This window comes from Lepidochelys kempii, chromosome 10 (genome assembly GCF_965140265.1).
Source record: "Lepidochelys kempii isolate rLepKem1 chromosome 10, rLepKem1.hap2, whole genome shotgun sequence".
NCBI lineage: Eukaryota > Metazoa > Chordata > Testudines > Cheloniidae > Lepidochelys > Lepidochelys kempii.
The window spans coordinates 12763804-12790883 of NC_133265.1; the positions used below are offsets into that span (position 1 = coordinate 12763804).

Below are 27080 nucleotides of genomic sequence, written 5' to 3' on the forward strand. Positions count from 1 at the left end.
TTAGGAAAAACTTTTTCACTGAGAGGGTGGTGAAACACTGGAATGCGTTACCTAGGGAGGTGGTAGAATCTCCTTCCTTAGAGGTTTTTAAGGTCAGGCTTGACAAAGCCCTGGCTGGGATGATTTAACTGGGAATTGGTCCTGCTTCGAGCAGGGGGTTGGACTAGATGACCTTCTGGGGTCCCTTCCAACCCTGATATTCTATGATTCTATGCTCATGGCTTGAAGAAAAGCACCAAGCTTTCATTTTTTGCTAGGATTGGAGTATAGAAGGGATATCTCGGTCCACATTTCTAGTTGTCCATTTAACAATGACACAGAACTTTTCACCTGTGGATGGATTTAGATGGCAATGGATTTAACCCTTTCTGTTGCACATTACCCACTCACTCATCTCCAATTCTACGAGGGCATATCAAACTGTAACCACTCAAAAATTAAACGTGTCCAGTGTGCTTTGATTGCTGCACGTTGGGACTCATTTCCTGTTGGCCAGAGGTTTTATTACATCGCTAGGCTCAGGACCTCTATGTCTGGTCCCTCCTGCCCTCCCATCTCCCTTGCCTAGCGAGGCACTTCCTTTTAAAAGTGGATCACTCATAACAAGTCTCTCTGCTTTCAGCAAACGTGGCCCCAATGCAGAGCATCTCTAGCGGGCTGAAGGAGACAATGAGCCCGCAGGACATTGTCCAGGATGCTATCCACAACTTCTCCCCCACATACCAGCAATACACTCAGCAGTCCATGCAGGAGGCGGAGACAAAAGCTCCTGGGCAGATTGGGCACACGGCACCCCAAGCTGATGGGCAAAATAGGAAAAGAAGCAAAACCATTGAGAAGAGAGTGCTGATGCTCTCAGACGATGACCTGTAGGTGAGAGCTGAGAGGACAGCGGCCCGGGCAATGTTTAAAACCGCATTGTCCCTGCAATCTGACTGGAGCCAAAAGAGAGCAACAGATCTCGACCAGAGAAGCCAAGACCAGCTGCTGTTTTGGAAGGAAAGAAGCAAGAACCAGAGAGGGGTAGGATGCTGAACTGTGCTTGACTTCTGCTGTCCTGTCCCTGCTGATGTTGGAGATTTGGTTCTTCTCTATTCCCATTAGGCCCCTGTACTTTTGTCGTTCAGTGGTTCCTGTCCACCAACCTGCCCCACTGCCCGTGTTCTGATGCACGACAAGCATCTGTATCGGTGCTGTGGGAATGATGTGACAGGAAGCAACCAGGACTCCTGAGAGTTCCTACGAGTGCTGCAAGATGGAGGCTGGAGTCCAGCTCGTCCTCTCACCGATGAACAAGGGCAAGGTGGGGAAGAGAACTGCTCTGCGTACCATGACTCTGCTCTAGTGACTCTTGGCCTAAGTAAAAAGACTAACGGCTCTCAAGCCCCCGGGGAGAAGAGCAGACTGGGAAGTCAGCTGCACATCTCCTCCTGCTCTGACATTTTGAAAGTTACCAAAGTTTATTTTGGTTAAAACTTGGGGGAATCTCAGGAGTCTTGTAGGAAAGGGAGGGAGGGAGAATGAATGAGCTATTTTCTGGTACCTACCTGCCTAAAATTTAATAATCCCCAAAGAAGAGGCTAAAATGAAATTCAACGGCTGCCACCTGTCCTGCTTCTGGGAGGGGGAAACCTCTTTATTTGTGTCTTAAAAGGACTATGATCCACTTGGAGTGGATCAAAAATGAAATGGATTCCAATGGGTGTATTAAATTGCTTTTCAGGGAATTGAACTGTCACAACTGTGACTGGCAGGGTTAGGAATTCACTTACTGGAAATGATACTTCTTGAAAACATTTGCTATTAAGCTCCCCTCCTTAAATTTAAGAAATAGCTTTATTTTAATGCCTACACTTGGCTTCATCGAGACTGGAGAGAACCAGAACTATTTACAAAAATTAAATACCACAGACCCATCTGTGGGAAGTGTGCGTGCAAACCCCTGCCCAGATCTGCCCTACTGGGGTTACACTGATCACATACCAATCTATTGTTAGGGTCACACGGGCACCTTTATAAAAGAGGCCATGTCCTCTCTGTGAACAGAGGTGGGAACCTAAATGACAGAGTGGCTCTGTTCTAGGATAGTTGTGGAGTGAAATATAAATAGGCCTGTGTCCTCTTGCTGTTGACCTGCACAATGCCATTTGTGGGAGACAAATGTCCTAACATGGGATCAGCTGGATTAATTCCCCTCTGCTGAACAGCAGCAGATAGCGCACCTCATTCTGTGAACCTTCCTATAACATCCCACCAGACCTGTATTTTAGATCTTTGAAGACAACCGTACTAATTTCAGTCTATACTCCCACTCTCCTACCAGAATGACTGCTGGAAACTCATTTGGTGTTGGCATCGCTTTGTCTTACTTCATGGGGGGGAAGGGGACAGTTTGTGTGTGTCTTAAAAGGACCTCTAGTGCCTCAAATTGCTGCCATGTAATAAATGTACAGTTAACGCTTATGGTTCGGTTTAGAAGTGGACCCTTTTTAAAAAAAAAATCTTGACATTTCCCCAGCTCTGAGATCCCTTGAGCCTGAGAAGTGGAAATTGTAACTTAACAATCCTGCATTTTACTATTTATAAGGTTCTTGTTTTTCCTAATAAATGGATGTTTCTATTACCACTCCAGTGAGCGCTTCATTTGGCAAAGCCTTGTTACCCATCTGGCGGGGAGGGTCTCTGATGTGATCCAGCAGCTCTCTGCCATCCAACACTGACGCTCATAAATTCAGAAGCATCGCATTGGCCTCTAGACACTATGGCAACTGGGGCACTAGGAATGCCTGCGTGGACAAAATGTATCATGATGCCCTGGCTCTGATGGGGAGTCCTCCCATCTCGCTGGCTTTCACATCACCTCTTCCAGGCTGGAAGAACACAGTGCTCTCCTCTGCATCCCTTCTACCTCCTTTCTTGTGCTCTGGAGTTGTCAGAGAGGTTACACCCAACCTCAAACTGGGCTGAGCAGCGTTCGGCAGCAGTGATCGGACAGTAGTAAACAGAGTTGATCAGAGAAGCTTCCCCGTCTCGCTGAAAGCCTGTGATAGCAATACTGTAATAGCAGCGTGTAGCTGAGACAGTCTGGCGGCTCCCTCCGATTATCTCCAGCACTGCTTCTGCCTCCTCAGCTGGAGAAGCGGCTTCCTGCAGGCTGCCTGTTGGGAGGTATAGCTAGAGCCTTATGTAGGACTCCTGCATGCAGCAAATCTAGTCTTGGGAGGGGTGGGAGCATTCTCCTGCCTGTCTAGGTCTAGCTCCAGCTCCGTGACGAGAGCAGCTGCCAGGCATGACAAGGTGCCCTGTGCGGATACTGACAAAGCTGTTCGGTTTTACAGCACAGGCATCAAAGAAGCAACATGAGCAAAGAAGTCACTTGAGCGGAACACATTGGCCTTCCCTACCCCAGCTGGCTGGGGGGTAATTATGTCAGATCTGGGACAGAGGTTGGTTGCTTCAACCACTGGGGTGCGGACAGATAGCAAAAGTGACTATAGCACAGCTGTTAAAGCACTTGCCTAATGTGCTAGGATAAAGACTTGCACAAGAATATAAACTTACATCCCTGCATGGAGTCTGAACTCCAGGGCAGTCATCTCTATTGGCAGCAGGTGCAAGTCCCTGCTACAGACCATGACAATGGTCTAGCGTGGCCAAGCCCTCATGTATTAGGTGTAGGCCAGCTCTTGTTCTCAAAGAACGCGCTCTGATGTACCACCAAAGTCAAGAGTGCGCCATCGGCCTCCAGCAGCCCTGTGTGTAAGGCTGAATGCTCGTGGCTGCTGTGCCCCTAAACAGCAGGCATGACCCACTGCATACAATGATTGGGGTCGGTCTGAACTCTTTGCTGCTCTTTCATTAGGGTGACCTAATTTCAATGTTGAAAGAGTGGTGAACATGTATGGAGAACAAAGACCTAGGAAACACCTTAAACAGAATGCTGCCTCTCCTCGCAGATGAGTCCCAGGCTCTTATGCCAATAAACAACCCCTCTCCCGGGGTGGCCAACCTGAGCCTGAGAAAGAGCCAGAATTTACCAATGTACATTGCCAAAGAGCCCCAGTAATACGTCAGCAGCCCCACATCAGCTCCCCCTGCCTCCCGCCCACTGGCAGCCCCGCTGAGGAGCACCTCCCCCTCCCTCCCCACACCTCTGGATCAGCTGTTTCCTGGTGTGCAGGAGGCTCAGAGGGGGAGTGGGAGGAGCGAGGGCATGGCAGGCTCTAGGGGAGGGGGCGGGAAGGATAGGGACAGGGCCTGTGGCAGAGCCAGGGGTTGCGCAGTGAGCACCCCCCGGCGCATTGGAAAGCTGGCACCTGCAGCTCCAGCCCCGGAGTCAGTGCCTACACAAGGGAGCCGCAAATGAACTTCTGAAGAGCCACATGTGGCTCCGGAGCCACAGGTTGGCCACCCCTGCCCTAGATGAATCTAGAGCTGAACCCCAGGCTTGGCCAGTGTGTCTTGGTGACTGGAGAAAGCCAGAGGCAGGTTCCAGGGAGGGCACCTTGTTGCAGACAATGACTACCAGAGCTGCAAGACTTGTTTCTTCCTAACTTTTGGGGTACCTTTACTGCCCCTTCCAAAAGAAGGGGTGGACTACAGCTCAGTCCACTGGTGTTTTACCCACCAGGGCTAGGGATCTAAAACCCAGAGCCGTGTGTGGATATTCTCTACAGCGGACCTTGTTAAGAGCTACCCCCGTTTTCAAGTCCTAGGGGGTATTTGCCTATCACTTTATACATCACAGTTTTGGTAGTGGACCCCCCGAGGCGCATAATGAGAAGTGTGGTTACAGCTCCCTTATGCTCTCTGAGATGGGGTAGTCCCTTATGCTCTCCCCTGTTCCTGGCTCCCTCTATTGTCTCACCTTCTCTGTTTAGATTAATAAAAGCAGCAAAGAGTCCTGTGGCACCTTATAGACTAACAGACGTATTGGAGCATAAGCTTTCGTGGGTGAATACCCACTTCGTCGGAGGCATGTAGTGGAAATTTCCAGAGGCAGGTATAAATATGCAAGCAAGAATCAGGCTCGGGATAACGAGGTTAGTTCAATCAGGGAGGATGAGGCCCGCTTCTAGCAGCTGAGGTGTGAACACCAAGGGAGGAGAAACTGCTTTTGTCCTTGGCGAGCCAGTCACAGTCTTTGTTTAATCCTGAGCTGATGGGGTCAGATTTGCAAATGAACTGAAGCTCAGCAGTTTCTCTTTGAAGTCTGGTCCTGAAGTTTTTTTGCTGCAGGGTGGCTACCTTTAAATCTGCTACAGGTTTTTGTATATTGCCATTCCTAATGTCTGATTTGTGTCCATTTATCCTTTTTACATAGGGACTGTCCAGTTTGGCCGATGTACATAGCAGAGGGGCATTGCTGGCACATGATGGTGTATATTACATTGGTGGACGTGCAGGTGAATGAACCAGTGATGGTGTGACTGATCTCATTAGGTCCTGTGATGGTGTCGCTGGTGTAGATATGTGGGTAGAGTTGGCATCGAGGTTTGTTGCATGGATTGGTTCCTGAGTTAGTTACTATGGAGTGGTGTGTAGTTGCTGGTGAGAATATGCTTCAGGTTGGCGGGTTGTCTGTGGGGGAGGACTGGCCTGCCTCCCAAGGCCTGTGAAAGTGAGGGATCTTTGTCCAGGATGGGTTGTAGATCACTGATGATGCGTTGGAGAGGTTTTAGCTGAGGACTGTTGTGATGGCCAGTGGAGTTCTGTTGGTTTCTTTCTTGGGCTTGTCTTGCAGCAGGAGGCTTCTGGGTACACATCTGGCTCTGCTGATCTGTTTCCTCATTTCCTTGTGTGTATCAGTTTTGAGAATGCTTGGTGAAGATCTTGTCGGTGTTGGTCTCTGTCTGAGGGGTTGGAGCAAATGCGGTTGTACCTCAGTGTTTGGCTGTAGACAATGGATCGTGTGGTGTGTCTGGGATGGAAGCTGGAGGCATGAAGGTAGGCATAGTGGTCGGTGGGTTTTCGGTATAGGGTGGTGTTAATGTGACCGTCACTTATTTGCACCATGGTGTCTAGGAAGTGGACCCCCCGTGTAGATTGGTCCAGGCTGAGGTTGATGGTGGGGTGGAAGCTACTGAAATCGTGGTGGAATTCTTCCAGGGTTTCCTTCCCATGGGCCCAGATGTCATCAGTGTAGCGTAGGTAGAGAAGGGGCGTGAATGGACGAGAGCTGAGGAAGCGTCGTTCCAGGTTAGCCATAAAAATGTTGGCATATTGTGGGGCCATGCGGGTACCCATAGCGGTGCCACTGATCTGGAGGTATATATTGTCACCAAGTTTGAAATAATTGTGTGTGAGGATAAAGTCACAGAACTCAGCAACCAGTTGTGCCGTGGCATCATCAGGGATACTGTTCCTGACAGCTAGTATTCCATCTGTGTGTGGGATGTTTGTGTAGAGAGTCTCGACATCCATGGTGGCTAGGATGGTGTTTTCTGGAAGATCACCAATGCATTGTAGTTTTCTCAGGGAATCAGTGGTGTCACGGAGATAGCTGGGAGTGCTGGTGGCGAAAGATCTGAGTAGAGTCTACATATCTGGACAGTCCTTCAATGAGAGTGCCAATGCCCGAGATGATGGGGTGTTCAGGATTTCCGGGTTTGTGGATCTTGGGTAGTAGACAGAATAACCCCGGTCGGGGCTCTAAGGGTATGTTGATTTGTTCCTGTGTTAGTGTAGGGCGTGTCCTGAGTAGATGGTGCAGTTTCTTAGTGCATTCCTCAGTGGGATCTGAGGAAAGTGGCCTGTAGAATTTGGTATTGGAGAGTTGTCTGGCGGCCTCCTTTTGGTAGTCAGACCTGTTCATGATGACAACAGCACCTCCTTTCATCAGCCTCTTTGATTATAATGTCAGGGTTGTTTCTGAGGCTGTGGATGGCATTGCATTCTGCACGACTTAGGTTATGAGGCAAGCGATGTTGTTTTTCCACAATTTCTGCCTGTGCACGTCGGCGGAAGCATCCTACGTATAGGTCCAGACTGTCATTTTGACCCTCAGGAGTCGTCCATGTGGAGTTGTTCTTCTTGTGCTGTTGGCGGGGGTGGTATCGGTGTATCAGTGTGCTGTTCAGTGTTATTCTGAAAGTATTCTTTGAGCCAGAGATGGCGGAAAAAGGCTTCCAGATCACCGCAGAACTGTATCATGCTGGTGGGGGTGGCAGGGCAGAAAGAGTCCCCAAGATAGGACAGGTTTCAGAGTAGCAGCCGTGTTAGTTTGTATTTGCAAAAAGAAAAGGAGGACTTGTGGCCCCTTAGAGACTAACACATTTATTTGAGCATAAGCTTTCGTGAGCACGAAAGCTTATGCTCAAATAAATGTGTTTGTCTCTAAGGGGCCACAAGTCCTCCTTTTCTTTTTGCAAGATAGGACAGACTCTTCTGCTGGGCTGAGTGTGTAGCTGGATAGATTGACGATATTGTTGGATGAGTTAGGGGTACCACTATTGTGGCCCCATGTGGCAAGTAGGATTTTAGACAGCTTACAGTCTTTTCCTTTGTAGAGAGGAAGTGTGTAATGTAGATCTCCTGTCTTATTTTAGTAAAGTCCGTTTGTATGGAAGGTTGGTTATTTATGAGTTTCCAGGTTGGAGAGCTCTTTTTTGATGTTTTCCTGTTTTCTGTATAGGATGCTGATCAGGTGGTTCCTCAGTTTCTTGGATAGCGTGTGACATAATCTCTCACTGTGATCTGTGCAGTATGTAGATAGCAATGGATTTTTCACCTTCAGTCCGTTTGGTATGATGTCCATCCATTTGCCTTTGGAAAGGAAGATGGTATCTGTCTGTACTTGTGCAAGTTTCTTCATGAGGTTGATGGATTTCCAGTCCATACGGCTAAATGCAGTGCCTTGCATGGCGTCAAGTATCAGAGGGGTAGCGGTGTTAGTTTGGATCTGTAAAAGTGGCAGAGTGTCCTGTGGCACCTTATAGACTAACAGACGTATTGGAGCATAAGCTTTCGTGGGTGAATACCCACTATTTAGATTGTACGCTCTTTAGGGAAGGGATATAGGATTGTGGTAGCATGCCACACTCCTGGTCCATGCCTAGCACTACTATGTGCTAGGCACTGTACAAACAGAGCAAAACCAAGAGAATTAAGGGAGTTTAAGCTTAGAGTTGGGTGTGGCTTTGTATGATTGGACTACCACAGTGGGGCAGAGAGAGAGCTATACTCCTCTAAAAGCCAGCGTGGTCCCTACAGAGCAGGGCAGCTACCTTCCATCCCTGTTCTACTGAAGCTTCTCTCCTGCAGGTTGTAGCAGTTTCCCTGCAATTCTCAGGGGAAGGGACTAGTCTATCTTTTGCAGGAGCTGAACTTCTGACTGGTACTCCAGGGGCAAGTTAGGTCATCTGAAGTTAACTCCTTCAATGTTGCAGCCATCCGCTCAGGCTTGCATCCTCCTCCTACACTGAACGGTCACTGAATCTAGTCCCTGTCTTCACAACATAACAGCTGGGTCAGAAGAAGAGGAGTTTGGGGGTGGGGGGAGAATCTACTTCTACATCAACCACCCCAGCCACTCTGACTCCTCTAGTGCTCCTATCGGGTCTTACCAAAAACTAAGCCTTCCTCGTTCAGGCCACATCACGTGTGTCTCAGCCACCCCACTGAAGTGTCTTTATCCACTAGCATGTTTAACCTGCTTATCCTGGCCTAAAGCTCCTATGCAGCTTTAGTACTCCTCTGATCAAGTCTGCCTTAACTCCCCTTTTTAATTAATGCCCTGGTCTATTAAACACGTGCCTAACCTCCATTCAACTCCCTCCGAAGGCTACCTACAAATAATGAACTAAGGGATTAAAAGGGACCCCCTCAATCACCCTGTTTTCTGTAACTGCAGTTCCTAAAATGTGGTCTGTGACCTATGGCAGCTAGTGCTTAGGGTACCAGCTGTTTGGAGAAACAGATGGGAAAGGGGAAAAGAAAGCAAACCCCACCCCCACCCCCCGGCATCGTATTGAAGGTTTAAACTATCAAATATTTTCCCCAGGTGCAAGTGCTGCCCTTAGGTAGTCACAGACAGACAGGGAAGGTGGGGACACACGTTTGAGGAAAACCCGTTCTACGGTGCGAGCTCTCCAGGATAGGAGCCGTCTTGCAGAGCAGCTAACGTACTGGCAGCACTTTAACTGGGTCCCTGTTGACTGAGAAAGAAGAATACAACCTATTGCAGTGGTAGCACATGCTGGTTCCTGGGGGGCTTCTTCCCATCAAAGTACAAACAATGCCTGTTGACTATAGGTAGAGACTGCATGGCTAGAGACCACTGTGAGTATGCAAAAAGTGCAGCTTGGTGCAGAGGAACGAACACACACACACAGAGTCAATTCCAGATGAATCATGAAAGTTGAAGCAAGCGGGCCAGGGAACATGCTGAACCAGATGCCACTTCAAAATGACTAGGGCACCAAAAATTGTCAGTGGGGAAGCTGGTTATGAAGGGAGTGGAGTACACGCTAGCTCCCTGAAGCACCTAAATCATGGCTTTGAGATGAGGTGAGTTGACAAATCAGCAGCTTAGCACTGGGGTAAATAGTTTGTTGCTACATGGTCAAGAAACCTGGGTCTCCTACAACTCCTCACCAGGTCTTAGCAGAGTAACACTGGCACATGCCCAGCCTGGCTTTTAAAGGCAAGGATTGTTTTTTGTTTTTTTTTTAATAGCAGGCCCCAGCAAGCTATATAACGTACAGGCTGAAATAAAAGATTAGGTTAAGGAAAGTGCTCTACTGAAGATTAATTCAGGCTCCAAAATGCTGACCATACACCAGCACAACTCTGAAACCAGAAAATGCTTTATTGGAAAGGTACAAAAAACCAGTCACTGCAGCTAAATTTACAGCAATAAATTACGTTGTGGCTGTCAAGAGACCATGGTGGACACATACACAGGGCTACACGCCTTACAAACAGGAATCCACATTACTTGGTATATCAATAATTTATTTTATAATAAAAAAAGCAGCAAAATAAATATTGAAATGAAATTACTGAATAACCACAGAGGATAGAATGAGTTGGTGATAAACTTAACAGAAGATCTACCATTTAAAAAAAAAAGAAAGCAAAAGACCCACCATCTACAGAAACACCCCAGCAGACTGAAGTACAGATGACAAAGGAAAACAAACCCACATTACAAAAGTTTTTTTTCTTTAAATGAAATCATGACAAAGTTTAAATGATCTGAAAGAGAAAAAATGCCTCCTCCTCAGGCTTTGAGTCGCACTGTAGCTTGAATGTCCCACTATCCCAGAAATGCATAAACCTTGCCACTCCCACTCCCTCGCCCCCTCCCAGCCATTATTCATTTTGCCTGCTGCCTTCCCTCACCTGTCCCAGAAAGATGTGGCATTACAAAACGCACAACCCTTTTGCTCATTAAATGTTGTTTCCTCAGGCAGAAGATATAGCTGGGCAAGAGCAGAGACGCTAACTTGCTTCAAAGGGCTCCGATGCTTCTCTAGTGGGAAACTATTCCCAGTCAGGAGCACAACAAATGCACGTACAGGAGCACAGAGAAGCCCCTGATAAGAAGGACCTGTTATTGCCCAATGTAAACATCCCACAACGCCCCAACTGTGGGTTGGGGACATACCACTGGCTGCTTCTAATGTCCCCACCTTCATACTGTGGTTCCTATGCACAGGTGGGTATCGGAGGAAAATTCTGGGCCTGGGTTCAGAACTGGAACCTAATCCTCATGAAATTAAGGCTCGTTGCTTCCCTCTAGTGGTGGTGTGACAAGATAAGAGGGGCAAGAAAGGAGCCCTAGTTACTGCAATAAGGAGAGACAAGCAGGAAGTGGAAGGAGGGTTGAAGAGAAATAAGCACTCCTTTTCAACAGGGCTCTCCTACTGATTCTGCAACCATTGGCCCAATTCCCCTCATGTGGCTTTTGCCCTGGGCATCAGACTTGCAAGTGCAGGACGGAACAGAAACAAACCCCAGAGGAAGAAGGGAGAAGGAGTTGTCTCTCCAATGTGGTGAGCAGCTTTCAGATTGTTACTCCCTCTAGGTTACCTTGCAATTCTGACCCACCTGTTGAAGTTAGCCAGCATGCCTCCTGTCCCCCCAAATCACCACCCAAGGAGCCCTGGACTGGCAATTTCTTTTAGTAAAGATTTACAGTATCAAACTTGGAAAAAAAATTACGAAAAATCTGTATGATAAAATGTATATAATATATTTATATATATATATATATATTTATTTCTCTTTTTAAATATTTCCACGTGGTCCTTATGGATATCCAATATGGATTACCTACCATGGTTATGGTATCAGCTTTAATAACACCCAGGTCTCATTCTTGATTGAGTGATCAGAGACTACGCGCCTACTAGCACTAAATCAGCAATCACTTGGACAAGCCTTTGGCACACTTCTGAGAACTGGAAAATGCTCAGCCACAATGGAAGTACTAGCAAAGAACTCAGATCTAGTCCTCATCTCATTCCAACAGCAAGAGAACCCCACAGAATTACGTATAAATTCCCCATTACACTCCTGTCTCGATCTCATTTCCTTGGTGCAGTGACAGATGCCCCGGGTGGTAGTGGGGTGGTGGTCTTATCTGTTCAGGAATGTCAAGACTTTCATAGAGCTATTATAGAAATGGGGAACATTCAGTCATTTCCAAGTCCACCGGATATTTTTCTGTTTTTCTCTTTTCAAATCCCAACAGTGCTAGGAATCTAAACATTGCCTGTATTAATGGTGGCACCTTAAAGATCTGGGAAGGTTTCCAAATACTTTTGAGTTACAGAACATGAAAAGGGTCTTCTCTTCTCTTCCTCAGCTTCTGCTGGGGGAGCCAATAACTGGTATCAGGACATCAATCTGCCTGTTAGGAGGTGGTAAGGAAGTGGAGGAGCTAAATACCATCCAAACTATATTTGTTGGTAACTTCCTGTTTGCCTCCTCCAGGAGGAGATTAATCTGGTGGGGTAAAAGCCATCAAGGAAGCATTACTCTTACACATTCTATGGCTCAGTAAAGTCATCAGTGTAGATGTTTAGGACTGAATGAGAATCAGGTTCTGCCTCTCCAACTACTTGACTTAAGTACCTTCTTGGGAAACCCAGAGATTCCCAGTAACTGGATAAAAGTGAGCCAACAACAACTTGTGTTTGTCTTTAGAAGAAAGACAGAGCTTCACTAAACTTGTGCATTCTTCTTGCTATTCAAGACACAAGATGACTTCACAAACGGTATCCTACACTGGTCTAGGATGCTAATTTTCTGTCCTCTTCAATGATACAAGCATCTTCCTTTATCCTTTTCAGTTAAACTAGAACACCAATCATTTTTCTCCATCTTCTCCTTTGTACCTTACTCTGGAACACGAATCTACCAAACTCTTCTGAATATGAACATCAGCCATCTCCTCCAGTCACCTTAAACTTCAGGAGTCTCAACCTCTTCTCACCTGCTTTAGAACAGGCATCTGACAGCCCACAAATCTTTGACCTACTCTGGAACACCAGGCAATCCCTTTTCTTTCCTACTTCAAACACACAAACATGAACATAGTTATTTACAATCTGACCTAGAAACTTAGAATGTCTTTTCAGTCCTGTTAAAGAAGAGTGGACTCTTCTCCCTTTGGCTTCCTCTTTTCTGCCCACTGCTGATCCACCTCTTCCCAACTGTCCTTCAGAACCATAAGCCCTACTTCTCGACCCCAATTTTACTATCCCCCAAAAGCCACCGATTCTAATCCTGCCCTCCATGCATCTCCCGGGATAATTCACACCCCCAAGAAACGTTGAGTTTCAGGGTTGTCTTCAGACAGGTTCTCTCAACCCTCCCAACACAAAACACTATAGGTTTTTCTACTCTTTGGAACCCAGCTTTAATAACTGAGATCAGGTTAAGAATCTTTCTTCTTTTCAGCTTCCACCCAGCATCCCATACCCCATCTCTTGTTGGCAAAGACTAGTGTACATGGCCCCTGAGGTTGGGATGGTTACTGTTCTAACAGGCAAAGGCTTTAACCACCACTACCTCGGTCATCCAGGAGTCTCTGCTGGCTTTGATCTTCTTACACATGTACTATTGGCCCTCTCATTACTTCAGTGTTTTTAACACATCTTTCTAGCATGCTCTACGGAAACACCTTTCCACAGGGCTGATTTCCAGAAGAACAACTTCCCCCACACGGCAACCTACTCTGCCTCAGTCCAGCAATACTTTAGTATTTCTCTCTATGCCCCCCAACATACCTCCCTTCTTAAATTTTACTGTGCCTTCCTCCTTTGAGGGTCAAGGAACCCTGAATATGCCACTATTACAAACCTGTGGATCATCTGGAAGAAATAAACTGCATAAATATACCCAATTTACAGGCACATCCTGGGGAAGGAGCTCTTGGTAGACTTGGCTTTGTATAAGGGAGGCTGCAATTTAGCTTTATAGGCCACACAGGTATGGGGTGCATTAAAACATGTAAACTGGTAACCAGTATGGGCTGAAGACAGGAAGGTTTTTCCTAACTGGTGTGGTCTGACCCAAACATATTACCCCTCTGTATAACCAACCCTCCTCTCCTCCCCGCAGTGCATGGCAGAATGCACTCTGCTTCAGAGTTTATTTCTCTGCCACTGCTATGACAGATGAAGGTGGTGGTGGGGTGAGGTAACTTCTTAATAGGAGTTGGATGCCACTGAAGGAAACTCTTCTCTATACATTCACCTCACAAGATTTCGACAGTCCATCTGTTAGCTGGCTCTTGAACATCATTCACGAATACGACGAAGGCTCCTCCAGTATCTTCTCCCAATTGAGAAGCTGCCCACAGCTTAAAGAGGGTTGGGGAGGCAGGGAGAGGAGGAAGAGAAAGCTCAAACTAGGTACAGAGCTCAAATCCCAGCCACAAGAGTTTCCTGGAACCACTAAGTTCACGGAGGAGCAGCCAGTTACATTCCCTTTGTAGATTTTTTTTCTTTTTTTTGCACTTTTGAAAGAGAAGGAATTGTTAAAATGCCAATTCTTGAAGTGACCAAGGACTCTGGAACGGTGCATAAGAGCCCTTTCCGCATCCCTCCGAAAGGCTGCTAGTTCCCCCATCTAGGGCACTAGGATGCTGCTGAAAATGGCACAGAACTGGATGAGATTTCAGCTGATTTCACAATGGTGATGACACTAGTGGTGGCGACTTTGGTCGGGGTAATAGGCCCCCGTGCAACGGTACGAGCAAAGGTCTGCAACGCCTCGTACTTGGAGCGCAGGGCGTCCAGCTCTAGCTTCATGCTGCTGTTTTCTCGGGCCAGCTTCTCCACCTCTTGCTGCAGCTCAACCCGCTGCCTCTCCAGCTCCTCCTTCTGTGTCACACGCTTGATGCGGCAGCTGGCAGCATAGCCCCGGTTCTTGAGCGTGCGCCTCCGCTGCTTCAGGCGGATGACCTCTTCTTTCGTGAGACCCCTCAGGTGCTGGTTCAGCTCCCGGACGGACATTGACACGAGTTCATCGTCACTCAGCACTGGGGCGTTCTCTCCCGACTCCTCCTTTACCTACAAGCATCAATTTCACAGAGATAACAGTCAACAGCAAGCAACCTGACCAGGTATTAAGCAGCCATCCTGGCTAAAGCAAGAAAGCAACTATGCTACCCTGCAGTAATGTAACTATATTCGTATAGCACCTCTCCAGACAGAATGATCCCAAAGCACTTTACAGGCTATTCATACCACTGAAATGCAGCCACCACTCAGTGGCACATGGCAGATATTTTAGCATAGTATCTTCAGGGCGTACAAACCACTGTGATGGGAGTTGGCAGAAAATATCTAGAACATTACACAGCCATTTGCAGGGGGATACAGCAATGGATTTCTTATCCAGATAAAACTACAAGGAGACTTTTAGGGAGACTGGAGTAAAATTGTTTGAGCTGAAACGTGCCACAGGATCTTTATCGCAAGGGGTCAGGACCATAGCTTTTCATCTTATCTCCAGCAGCACAGTGCCTTGCAGGATTATGCTGAGGCATTGGGTCAGTACTGACCCAAAACAAACACCGCCACCTCCTGCACCTTGTGCATTTCTTTTCTGAAGGTCTCCCATCCACATACTATCCAAACCCAACCCTATTTAGCTCATAAGACCACATCCTGAAGTGGTAAGGCTGCAGGCCCATTTACTGGGCCACGGTACAGGGAGGTTAGATGAGGCAGACAGAGAAACTCTCCCTCTCTCAACCTTTAAGAGGTTATTTGTTTGTTTTTTATCCATAGTTATTTGCAGAACTTTAAAGGGGTAAAAAGAACGTCTACAGAGAATGCAGGGCACCTGGAAGAGAGACTCAAGACACTAGAAGGGATTTCTAACAGGCTCATCAGCAAATGTGCCATCGAAGCCATGAGGCAAGTGTGTCTATGAGGAGTTCACTGCCTACTCAGATCTATAGGTAAGACCTCTGCAAATCTGCAGCTTCCTTATCAAGGTGCATGGGCCCCTAGTAGCAGCAGTCTCTCACACCCGCAGACCATACGTTTCGCGATGCTGTCAATACACCTCAACCCCCGCCTGGTTAGACATGTCTCCTTAATACCAACACAGACACTCTGGTCTATGCGCAATCCCGGAGACTCTTGTCTTCCCCCCTCGCCCCCCATTATATCATCAGTGCCCCTCTATCCTTTCTTCCCAAGTGCTTCCCGGCTGATACCAAAGAAGCATTCTGACACACTAGTTTGCAAGCAGAACCCCACAGAGAATAAATGGCTTTTGACACTATCGGCATGGCTCCTTGACCCCATCCCATTTACCCAGAATCATCTCAGCCAGGCTCCCACCACAGCCTTACCTTTAATGCCTTGTTCGGTTTGGGATTAGTCGTCATAACCTGGGCACGGTCTCCTGGACAGAACTGGTCAGAAATTGCAACTGGAAAAAACAACACAACAGGATTTTCAAAGGGAATAGGGAAGGAAACAGACCCAACATTCAAGACATAGTGACCCATCAACCTTTAGGACCACCAGAAGGATTCAGAGAGGAGTGTCTTCCTCCAGCCACGTATGGGAGGGTCTTCTTTGTATTGCCAGCAAGTGCCACATGTAAATACAGCTTGTTTTGGTTTTTTGAAGTTAAATGGGGCTTGTTTTAAATTCTTGGTAATATTTTTGCTTAGAAAAAGTGCGAGGAAGTAGATGAATACTGGATTCCATCCTCAAGTAGCAATTGTGCTGGCTACCATACACTACTGTGGCAATGTGCTATCTCACCTCTAAGGGCTAGAGGGGAGTTCAGTCTCCATGAGCCGGTCAGTTCTTCATCTGCCCTGTGGAGGGTTTTGAGATATACAGATCCAGCCGTTAGGGACTGGACTAAGACTATCAACTCATTTCACAAAAGACACGAAAAAGCCACCAGACAGGAACGCCGCCGCCACCGCTCCCCTCCCATTTTGGTCATTACTGACCTGGATTGGCTTTGAACCAGCAGCCTGGGGAAGAAAGGTATTCCATTACTAACCCTTAGCCCCAGACACCGCAAATATATCACTTTTAAAAAAGCAGGCAAAACCGATTATTAAGACACGGGGCGAGTTTCTGTGCCTCCTGGTAGATCAGGACTGTTGCTTCATGTCTCACCCTAAGGCTGCGAGAAGTCACCTGTCTGATATTCCTAGAGGAGTATCCATTGACAAAGAATGTCCTCTGCTGAGAAGCTGCCCTTCACTCTCACCTTCGCTGCTAACTTCTCCCCTTCAATCAGGGCTTTAGAGAATCCGTCCAGGGGGACCTTGTTCCAGAACCTTCACACCCACCAAGTTGGAGAGATGACATTGCCAGAGTGATTGTTCGTGATGTACCTACCACAGAAGAGGGCACTGCAGCTGTGACATCACAGCATCTGCCTATACTTTCCCCAGCATCTTGGCTACACAAGCTGGGGAGGGTGCGAGGGCTCCAGCTCCGACACAGAGTCTGTCCCTCCCAAGGAGCAGCTGGAGTGGATTTCAAAGGCTGCAGTGGTGCTGGGTGTACAGAACACACAGACTGTCTGGCGGGAGTTCTGCCCCCCTCCCCATCCCATTTCCACGTCTGCATCGTGTCACACATTCTAATCATTGATGAAAAATACAGCCAAAGCATCCCAAGCATGATTCCCTTCTGATAGTTGCCATGGTGACCTTGGGAAAGTAGCCAACCCTGAGCCAGTAACCATGGAAACAGAGAAGCCCAAAAGCAATGATGACTTCAGGTCATGTCTGTGAAAAGACATCATGAGGTCGTCAGAGAGTAAACAAACTCATTCATATCTGCAAACAACCCTGGAGGTGGGAGGTCCAAGGGCATATGAAAGTGGGGTGCAGGAGGTGACAGGGAGTTGTGCGGGTAAAGGAGGCTGTCTCAGTTCAGGCTGCTTTTGCTTGAATTGTACCAGTCAAGATACTTCATCATGTGACATGCACACAATTGAGGGAGAGGAAAGACAAAGAACAAAATCACAAAGTAAAACCATTTCCCTGGATTGCAGAATGTTTTCAATAAAGCACCTCATCTCTTTGTCAGCCTGAGACAGAGATAGTATCTCTCCATCTGCATGTCTCGCCCCCACCCGACTGCCTCCTATCACGCAGTACACGAGCCAGACCAGCGAGAGACGCTTCATGATGAATGGGCCACTTAAAGCGACTGGTACGCAGTGTCTTTTGTGCGGCACCACACAGGGTGGTGCATTGTGTCGTATTACACCCCATCCTCACAGCAGTGCCAGCTACTCTCACCTCCTCCCCGGCAGCAGGAGCAGACTCAGCAAAGCCCACTAAAAATGCCCTGGACAAACGGTCATTATTCATCATGGACTGAGTAGCACAAACCCACCTGGGAGGGCACCTCACCACTTACTGAGGGGGAAAAGGGATGGGTGTGAAGCTGGAGTCTGACCTCTCTTCTATGTGAAATACAAAACTTGCAGCACAACTAAGAAGCCTGAGGGAGGGTTGAGTCTTCTCTCTCACACGCAGACATCTGTCCAGACATCACTTCTCCCCCTTTGCAGTTCTCCTCTCCCTCACTTCCCAGTCACAGTTGGTATTCACTAACTACGCCTAGCAGGAGCATGCTCCTGCTCAAGCCAGAGACACAAACACACATCATAAGCACAGACAGGAAGAAGGAAGGGCTCCCAGACCTGGCCAAATGGCCCTAAGGAGTAAAAGGAGCAGCGAGTTGCCCATGTATAAAGAAAACACACTGCACCCCCTTCTCTTCGCCTGCGCGCGCACACACAGCCTCAGGCCTGGCAGTCACTTGGTGCCATAGCTATGCAGTGAGTCACCAGCTGTTTACAGAGTTGGAGAGCTAGAGCTCACATTCCCACAGACCCAGAAACCCTTCCTTCCTTCCCTCCGCAACCCCCCAATCCCTGCAAGGAAAGGGGCACACCCGGCACCTGGCCCAATGAAAACGGAAAAGGGAAGTCAAGAAAGGAAGGGGGGAGGGGGCAGAACATGACTCGGTCACACCCACCGATTACACAAAAAGGCTTTTGATCCTCACCCAGTGAGTCTTCAAAGCACTTTCTACACCAGTCGATGGAAAAACTGAACACTCCACTGGCTGCTCAGAGAGGGGAAGAAATGTGGAATATTGTGGAAAGCAAGTGCTGAGGGTGGAGACTTCCCCGGGGATCACTGTTGGGGGTAGTCTGCCACCCAAAGTAACTCTGCTTATTTTTAAAAGCCTCCTGCGTCTCTGTGTGATGAACCCCCCTTCTGGTCACCTGTTGCTTTGTGCTGGATGTCTGCTGAAGGGATCTCTATTTACATTCCACACTGCTCAGAGGAAGGTCCTAGACTCCTCCATGTTTGGTACCAGACCAGGCGCTCTAGTGCACACAACAATTTAACAAGGGCCCAGGTTGTTACAAGTGTTATAGGTGGCAGTCATTAGATTACCTGTAAATAATAAGCAAAAATCAGCATCTGGAAGACGACCCCACACAGGAATTTGGTTCTTGCATAAGCATCAATTCTCAAATACTGGTTCAAACACAGACATTGGAGTCAAGGTCCACTGCTATTTGAGAACAGACTCCTACTTGAGAGTTTAATATAGTACTGTTAAAAGCACCAGGATCACTCGAGTGACTGAATATCCCACGATAAATTTATTTTATGCCGGTGATCATCACGTGGTGTGGTCTGAACAAGACTTAGTACCATGAATTAGGTTGTAACCCTGACAGACAATTATGCACTCTTAGGCCTCGAGCAAGTTACTTAACTTCTGACTCAATTTCCCCATCTGTATAGCGGGGGTGGGTGGGGAATACTTACACAGTTGGTGCTGTTTATGGCTATTTATCATCTACAAGTGGTTAAATACACTATAGTATGTGGCATTTCCTGTACACAGACTGAAAAAAAACCCAGAAAACCCGTTAGTAAAAAGGTACACACAGTGCTGCAAACATTCAATTTTTAATGGTGTCCAGTGCACATACCTTATAGGGGTGTCTGCAAGGCTCTATATAAATGTGTGATCTTATTACGATAAACATTTTCTTTCCCTATTCCTTGTTAACTGCATTTGCAGCCTCCTATCTCAAGTTAGACTTCAAGCTTTTCGGAGCAGGGACCGTTACAACTTTTATTCTGTAAGCCGCATGGCACATTTCTGAGTGATATATAAATATGTACTAAGTATTATTATGCCCTTGGTAAAGGGACAAGTGTTTCTATAAGGTTGTGTTTCTCATTTATATTTAAAAACAAGTGTTTTTATTGGAAGTATACAAAGAACCACAGTGCTAGTGTTTTTATTATAAGGTTATCCCACAGCACTTCTGTCCAGGGCCGGATTTACACCTTATGTGCTCCTAGGGCACAGCATCTTCAGCACCCCCACCCACAGCTGACCTTCATCTTGCACACAGTTTTAGAGAGGTAAGTTGCGCCTAGAATGCCTGCGCCCCTAGGCACGTGCCTACTGTGCTTAATTGGAAATCCAGCCCCACTTCTGTCAACACCCTTGCAGTTGACCCCCAGATGGCTCTGATCTGACTTACAGGATCCTCATGAGAGCTTGAAGTGCTCTTCTTATTCAGCCCAGGATCACACATTTGATGGTTTCAGTTTGGCACACACTGCAATACCCACTATTTTCCTTTGGGGCTCTCCTCTTCCCCACCCACTCAACCAAGACAACCCTTACTAGTAGGATGAGGTGGGGCAGCACTGCTGTGTGAGAAGAGCACAGCAAATGAGATCAGAATTTGGTCTGAATAGCACTTTTCACACTCCAGTGCTCCAAAGCACTTTTCAAAGGATGGGGTTAGATACCAGCAGTCACTGTGTAGCTAACAGCAGCCATGGATGCACTTGTTTGTAGTTCATACATAGCCTTGGATGTTAAAACTCATTTTAGTACAAAAGGGAGCATTGGCAAGGACATAAATTATCCAGTAGGAAGCACCACAGTTCTTTAGCTTCCATTCACACATGAAGCAGCACGTACAGTAATATGAGACTATATGACCCTCACCCCAAACCTGCAACAACTTTTCCCCTCCTAAGGAGCAGACAGAGGCGTACAGTTTAAGCAGGAAGGAATTCTCAATTTTATCTGACAATTAATCATCAATAGTCTCAATTAAGCACAGAAGATTATGCTAGGAATACACCCTGTCCAGCCATACTGAAATCCAGCTAGATCATTTCCAATGAAATTGTTCTGTGACTTACCCAAACTTTCCGTTTATCCACAAGCTATTTTCAACTCTTGGCTCTTCCTGCTTCTGCCTGTAAGTCTCTTTTAAGATTTAAAAGGCTGGCTACTTGGAGCTGGAGTGTGGCTAGTCACCATGAATGAGTAATCCATAGCCAACAGCCTGCCCTTATGCCAGAGGCCAGACAGACTGCCCTGGCTGCTGCTGTGAGAAGCTGAATAGCCACGCTATTCCTGGCCCCTGCAGAGCATTTCAATTTGACAACTGTTCTCATCCAGTGAAAAGCACACTTACCCAATCCCTACCGTCATACCTCCACATGCCGTACCTGCAAGATGGTCACGTCAGTTAACCATGCCTACAAAGCTGGCCACATGACACATCCACCAAGGAGGACATCAGGTCTGACAGGTGAGGGAATGACAGATGCTTAAACCCTAAGCCCTGTGCTTCCGTCCCCTGGAGACATAGCATAGATTTCCAAGACACTGCAGTGTGGAATGCAGAGAGTATCTTTCCCTCCATCATTCACAAGTCCTCCTCCTGCTCTATCAATCCTCACACACACTGAGAGGCAGACTGACACTTGTCATTCATCTGTAACAGAGAAGGGGAGAAGGATACACGGATGATGTGAATCACACAGAGAGCAAGCATACATGAGGCAATAACTTCTATGTGAATGGACAGAAGACACACAGGAGGGGTGAGTCACTGTGTTTACTGTTCTAGAGAGAAGCTACACAAGAACACTCACCCAGCTAACCAGCTTTCCATTTCGCTTATGGATCAGAACCAGCATCCAGAAGCAAAGAACAGATTCAGAAACCTTCAGACTGAATCAGACTGCTGTCAGGACAGGACTCTGAGGCTCTCTCTGGGGAAGCCTGGACAGGGATCAGACAGTCTTCAGTGGTTTAGTAAACAACTGAGTCAGATGCTGCAGAGCCCTTGTGGTTACAGAGCAGAGGATTCAGGGTATCATGAGAGCGTGCCTGTGTGTCACATTACAGAGACCCTGGAGTTTCAGGGAGGGGAGACTGGGAGCTACTGAGGTCAGATGTATTGCAGACAGCTTCTGATATAAAGAGGGTACAGAGCTCTGATTTCATGTGCATTTATAAAATATAGTGATAAATAATGTTCTACTAATATCAGTTAAATCTCACACCAGCTCCAGAGGCAAATAAATATTCCATTTTACAGACACTGAAACTGAGGCCCAGCACAGTGAAGTGATTTGTTCACAGCCACAGTGGGATTTAATGGCAGAACTGGGATTAGGATTTATGAATTTATGGCTCTGTCATCCTATGCTCCAACTATTCTATCACATCTTTCTCAGCCTATATAGTGATAGTTAGCAAGGAGGAGAGATAACAGTACTGTTATGCAGTGTCCCATATGTTGCAAGCCAGTGGAATTTGCTGCAGATCTACCTCTTGCTTCAGAACTGAGCAGCAGGATCATGGCTTTCATTAAGGAGAGTTTCCAGGCTTTACAGTCACAAGAACATCTTCCAAACATGAACCAATGCAGTATTACCTGCCTGAGGCTTTAGACAGCCTGAAACAATCGCTCAGCAAAAAGCGAGAGGCTTATTCATCTCAATAGGGTCCTGAGCTTGGGATTTCTTGATAACAGAGAGTTAGCACTGTTTTAGCAGGCATCTAGCTACGAAATACTCAAAGTACAGGTATGTTTGTGGGATAAAAATCAAAACAAAACTGCACACCATGCCATTTCAGCCACCAAAAGCCCCAGGCGTCCCACCTTCAGTTCTCAAACTTCCAATATAGTTACACGTTTTCAATAGAGCACCTGAACACTGACTGACAATGTAGACTGAACCAATCGTTTACAGTTAATTCAATAAAGACATACATTTTGTAATGTCTAAGTCTGCCAATCTGTTGCAAAAACAATGGAGGCTAAGGCACAGAATTAGGGGAAACTTGCAAAGTGCACAGCCCTCAGACACTAGAAACAGAGTTTGCGGATTTCTGCTTCCATATTTTTTAGATGCTGCACTTTTGCGGTGGGGTCTGCATTAACCCTAACGTTTCAAAGAACATTTAGCACAATTAAGCCAAAGTGTGAGAGCAAAGCCCTGACAAATTTTGCCAAGGGTCCTGCTAACTGGATCCAGCACAGCCCCTGCACTCTGTAACCATATCCTCATTAATAATTATCCTCCACATTCTCTCTGAAGAAAAGGAGTACTTGTGGCACCTTAGAGACTAACAAATTTATTTGAGCATAAGCTTTCGTGAGCTGTAGCTCACTTCATCGGATGCATTCAGTGGAAAATACAGTGGGCAGAATCTCTTTAGGTACACACAGGGTTAATTCTCCCTCCCCCTCAGCCCTGCCCAGACTATGCACTGTCATTGGATAATAAAAGTGTCCATCATCTTTAGGAAGAGACAAGAGGAGGCAGGCGTCTCTGCATTAGTTTACACACGGAAGGGGAGAGAAAGAGAGCAGGCGACAAGCACGACTCCATCAGTGCGAAAGCAGCAAGGTAAATAAATTAAATACTAAGCCATGGCAGCAGCATAATGGAACATACCGGCTGGGCTGGTGTTGGGAGCAGGGCTGCACCTTTTCCAAAGACATAGGGCCCAAAATCCCACAAAAAGGGATGCAGTTTTCCCACTGTGTGGGACAGGAGCATTTGCTCACTACCTCTCTGTTCTTCTTCGCAGACCCAGCTTTGCTCTAGTGAGGAGCTACCCAGAGGGCAAACAGGTCAAGACAATTAATGGAGCCCTTTCCATTTTCTGTAAAGCCCCTTTGCCCAAAGGGGTTTGTTCCCAATTTGAGATCTCCTGGCCTGTTTTCTGCTGGGATCCATAGAACAGGGCCCCTTCTCCACTAAGCAACACACAGAGGAATGTGGGGAGGGAGATAGAGGAAATGGCCCTTGGCAGCAGCAACAGATCTCTCTAAAGTTGACTAAATCATGTTTTTAAGGTTCAGAACACCTCCCTTCCCCCCCTCCTTTGTCCCCTCAGCAGGGATGTTTCTCTAGCTTGTGCCATCTCCTTCCCTGTCTGAAGAAGATAGAGGAATAAGGTTTCCCCACCCTTACCATCTCTGTCTAAAAATCCAAAGTGATCAGATGTATCCTGCACAGTCACCAGGCAAATCTACCGCAGAGCAGATGCTCTGAATGTTAAAGTCCCCCTCCCCGCTCACTCTTCATCAAGGGTGTGGTCTCTGAACTGCTGGAGACCATTTTCAGATGTTTCCCCTTTCCAGGTGTAGCCCTCCTCAGAGTCATATTCATCAGGCCAAAGGCCAGACATGAGACTACGTGCAACTCTATGTATCTAAAGGATTGTGGGGTTTGTTAATAAGCATCTCCTTCCGCTCAGGAGGGGAACATTTTGCATCCTCGGAATCCCCATTCTCAGCCAGTCTAGGAAAAGAGTGGAGCAGGAAACCAAACCTGCATTTCTCACATCAGCACAGAATATTACTGTTAGCCCAGAAAAACCTCTTTTCTAAGCAAACTAATGTATTTTGTAGGGAGGATAAAGACCACCGAGATGCAAACTGCCAGTAGTAGGGATGCCTGCTTATCAGTGTTTCCAGATCCTCCTTGCTCCACTCGGAACTGTGGACCCATACTGATTTTACCCAGAATTCTCAATGCTCTCTTTACATTTCAAAGTCAGTCATATTTAGAACTCCGATTCAGAGGGCACGGTTTGCTAGAACCGTGTTCAAGAACCATTCAAAATTAGACAATCTGTACACTTGTCCTATGGCACAAGCTAATGAGAACCACCACTACAATGTGGGTACAGAGTCCCCTCCTCCACTTGCTTAAGCTTTTGGCCTTCCCAGTGATAGAAAACATGCCAGTTGTCCGTAGCGAGGACTGCTGGCCATTTCTGATTCAAAATGCAAGGCATCTTATGTTACTACAACCATGTCTAAACCAGGAGGCTCTTTCAGTCTCATGGGTGGCCATGTGGAGCAGGTGATTACGCAACATGTGCCTTACACAGGGTTTCAACACCCCAAGAGGTCACATGAAGGTGTGTTCATTTGTCATGGTTAACACAATGCAAAGAATTACAAAAGTATCTAGGGATGTGCAGTTTCCTTTAATGTAGTAGTAGTAGGGTTCACAGGAGCATCTGAATTCTAGCAGTTGCCCTTCCTCAGGTACTTCCTGTGTGCCACCAACATGCATGCATAGAGATTCCTTTGCATGTCATTCGAATGCTTGATGATGCGGCTGCATGGGTTCTTTAAGGGGACAGAATAAAATCATTCAGAGATGAGCTATGCACAAATGCTAAATTCAGAAAAAGCATCACAACTTGGAGCCGTTACGCCAGCAGCACTATCTAAATTCAGAAGGATTTAACTGAAAAGTTGCTTTGCTGAATCATACAGCTTGCTAACACTACAGCCTGTTCTAGTGGATGCAATCCTTCCAGCCCAAACATTAACTCCCTTCAGGCTTTGTGTTCACTCCAGCTATGTCTACACTGCGCACCTTACAATGGCGCGCCGTTGTAAGGTACGCAGTGAAGCTGTTCTTTGTTGCCAGGAGAGAGCTCTCCTGAGGACAAAATAAAACCACCTCCAACGAGGGGTGGTAGTTTAGTCGGCGGGAGACGCTCTCCCACTGACAAATCGGTTTGTCCACACCGGTGCTTTTCACACCCCTAGGCGACAAAAGTTTTAATGCCCAAAGTGCCATGTAGACATAGCCTCACTCCCAACTACCATCCCTCTCTACTCTCCTTCATGCCTGCCCAGGCGCTCTCTCTCCCCTATTCCAGACTGGAGAGGATAGGCGGGGGATTGGGGTCTCTGGCCTAGTTAAAGTCTCCTGTCCCAATGCCCCTTTGGCCAGGCACCCCTTCCTTAGTTAAAAGACCATTTCAGACTCCACTTTTCATCTTGCCGGAAACTCTGATCCTAAGACCCTCCCAATCTTTCTGATCCATTCCATTCACCTCTCCTCTCTGCTCAGATTTCCTGCTCCAATGCCCCATTGACATAGTCCCACCAGGAGAGTGCTAATCCCATATACTTCTGCACTCTTCTCCCCAAGACCCTTGTGCCACCTGCAGTCTATGAGCCATGATTGCCCCTCAAATGCTCCTGGTACCCTCCCTACTGTCATCCAGCTCCTTCTCGTCTCCCCTCCTATCCCCGGGAGAAGGGGGCAGCATCCGCGACCCCTCACCAAGCCTCATTAATGGCCCAGATCCCGCTTCTCGCCCTCGTGCCACACTCCATGCACCCAGCCCCTCCCCCCAATGCCAAGCCGGCCGGCCCCCACTTCTCACACCCCACCCGGAGCCCCACTGCCCTCTGGTCAGAGCCACCCCGGCTCCTGCCCCTCCCCTCGCAGCCGGCGCGCCCCATGGCAGTGCGCCCCCCACCCCGCAGCGCCCCCGCCCGCTTCTCACCCCGCCCGCCCGCGCCGAGCGCGTGGTGGGGCCCCCGTCCGGGGCAGCCACGTGTGTGAGAGCCGCCGCCGCCCCCGGCGCGGAGCCGGACGCGGCACCACGGTCCGGTTCGGCCCGGCCCGGCCCGGCCCGGAACGGGGTGGACAGACACCACGTGTCCCACGCGATGATGACTCAGCGAATTTCCAGCTCCTGCTACAAAGTGCCCGGCCGCTCCTTGCCCGGCTCGAGGGCTCCGCGCGGGCCGGACCCTGCCCCACCCCGCCGAGCCGAGCCGAGCCGGACCCGACGGCCGCACCCCGGGGGCTGCGTCTTACCTGGGCCTGTCAGGAGCGCCCGGGGGGGGGAGGTGGCGGTGGAGGCGGGGACGCGCGCGGCGCGGGGGAATGGTGGCGGGGACGCGCTTCTCAGCCGCCCTCCCTGTGTGTGCGAGTCCCGGGAACAACAACAAGCGCGGGGCCCCCCCCGCCCCGGAGCCGACCAACCAGGGGCCGGGCCGCTTCCGGGATCGCGCCTCACGCCTCGCGTCATCTGGCCACGCCCCCTCGTCGGTGCGCGTCGTCTGGCCGCGCCCACCGCGTTCATTCATGGAGCGCGGATACGGCAGGGGGAGGAGCCGGAGTGGAGACAGGCGGGGCGGGAGAGCGCAGAGGGAAGGGGTCGGAGGGTGGGGGAGGGGCCGGGCAGGAGGGGCCCGGGGCCCGGGGGGGCAGGAGGATGCGGAAGTGCAGTTGGTACAAGGGGGGTGGGGGTGGGAGGGGCAGTGGAGGCAGGAGAGTGGGGCGGGGCATCCTTCCCGTGGTAGTGTGGGTGGGGCAGACGAGTGTGGTGTGAGACAGCCCAACATCTGTCCTGTGTTGCTCGCCCCCATGAGGAACGTCCCTAACCCTGCACGCCCCGCCCTGCGGAGCTGCAGCCACCTCTGGGGCGGGGGGGCGGCGGGTA

At 48.3% G+C, this 27080-nt stretch overlaps 3 protein-coding genes across 10 annotated transcripts in view; 2 read left to right on the forward strand and 1 right to left on the reverse strand.

Moving 5' to 3' along the window:
• TMEM184A (transmembrane protein 184A) overlaps nucleotides 1–15456 on the forward strand; it is a 35218-nt gene extending 19762 nt beyond the window's left edge. For 3 of the 4 annotated variants that reach the window (XM_073362024.1, XM_073362026.1, XM_073362023.1), the window contains exon 10: nucleotides 623–2624. In XM_073362024.1, coding sequence (XP_073218125.1) covers nucleotides 623–873 — 251 coding nt within the window. In that variant the 3' untranslated portion in view covers nucleotides 874–2624. Of the gene's footprint in view, nucleotides 1–622; nucleotides 2625–15248 lie in introns of those variants that run through there. The other variant, XM_073362027.1, reaches the window with a different exon arrangement.
• Nucleotides 9789–26653, reverse strand: MAFK (MAF bZIP transcription factor K). 5 transcript variants are annotated; one of them, XM_073362029.1, is made up of 4 exons: nucleotides 26453–26653; nucleotides 23267–24957; nucleotides 15821–15900; nucleotides 9789–14525 (listed from the first exon to the last, which is right to left on the reverse strand). In XM_073362029.1, the coding sequence occupies exons 3-4, from the start codon at nucleotides 15854–15856 to the stop codon at nucleotides 14091–14093; spliced, it is 471 nt and encodes a 156-aa protein (XP_073218130.1). In that variant the 5' UTR covers nucleotides 15857–15900; nucleotides 23267–24957; nucleotides 26453–26653; the 3' UTR covers nucleotides 9789–14090. The 5 variants fall into 5 exon arrangements, with proteins under 5 accessions (XP_073218130.1, XP_073218132.1, XP_073218131.1 ...); XM_073362031.1 differs by lacking the exon at nucleotides 26453–26653 and adding an exon at nucleotides 26136–26445; XM_073362030.1 differs by lacking the exon at nucleotides 23267–24957.
• The window catches only part of LOC140918192 (lysosomal alpha-glucosidase-like), a 28793-nt gene continuing 24834 nt past the window's right edge, over nucleotides 23122–27080 (forward strand). Inside the window, exon 1 of the mRNA XM_073362020.1 lies at nucleotides 23122–23218. The gene's annotated coding sequence lies outside the window, so the exon portion shown is untranslated. The remainder of the gene's footprint in view (nucleotides 23219–27080) is intronic.

Bases quoted from the DNA above. Each gene is read 5' to 3' on its own strand.
- MAFK (XM_073362028.1), bottom strand. From the start codon at position 15,979: ATGGGTCACTATGTCTTGAATGTTGGGTCTGTTTCCTTCCCTATTCCC. The intron at 14,526-15,820 runs GTAAGGCTGTGG...TGATGCTTGTAG, and splicing joins AACCGAACAAGGCATTAAAG to GTAAAGGAGGAGTCGGGAGA.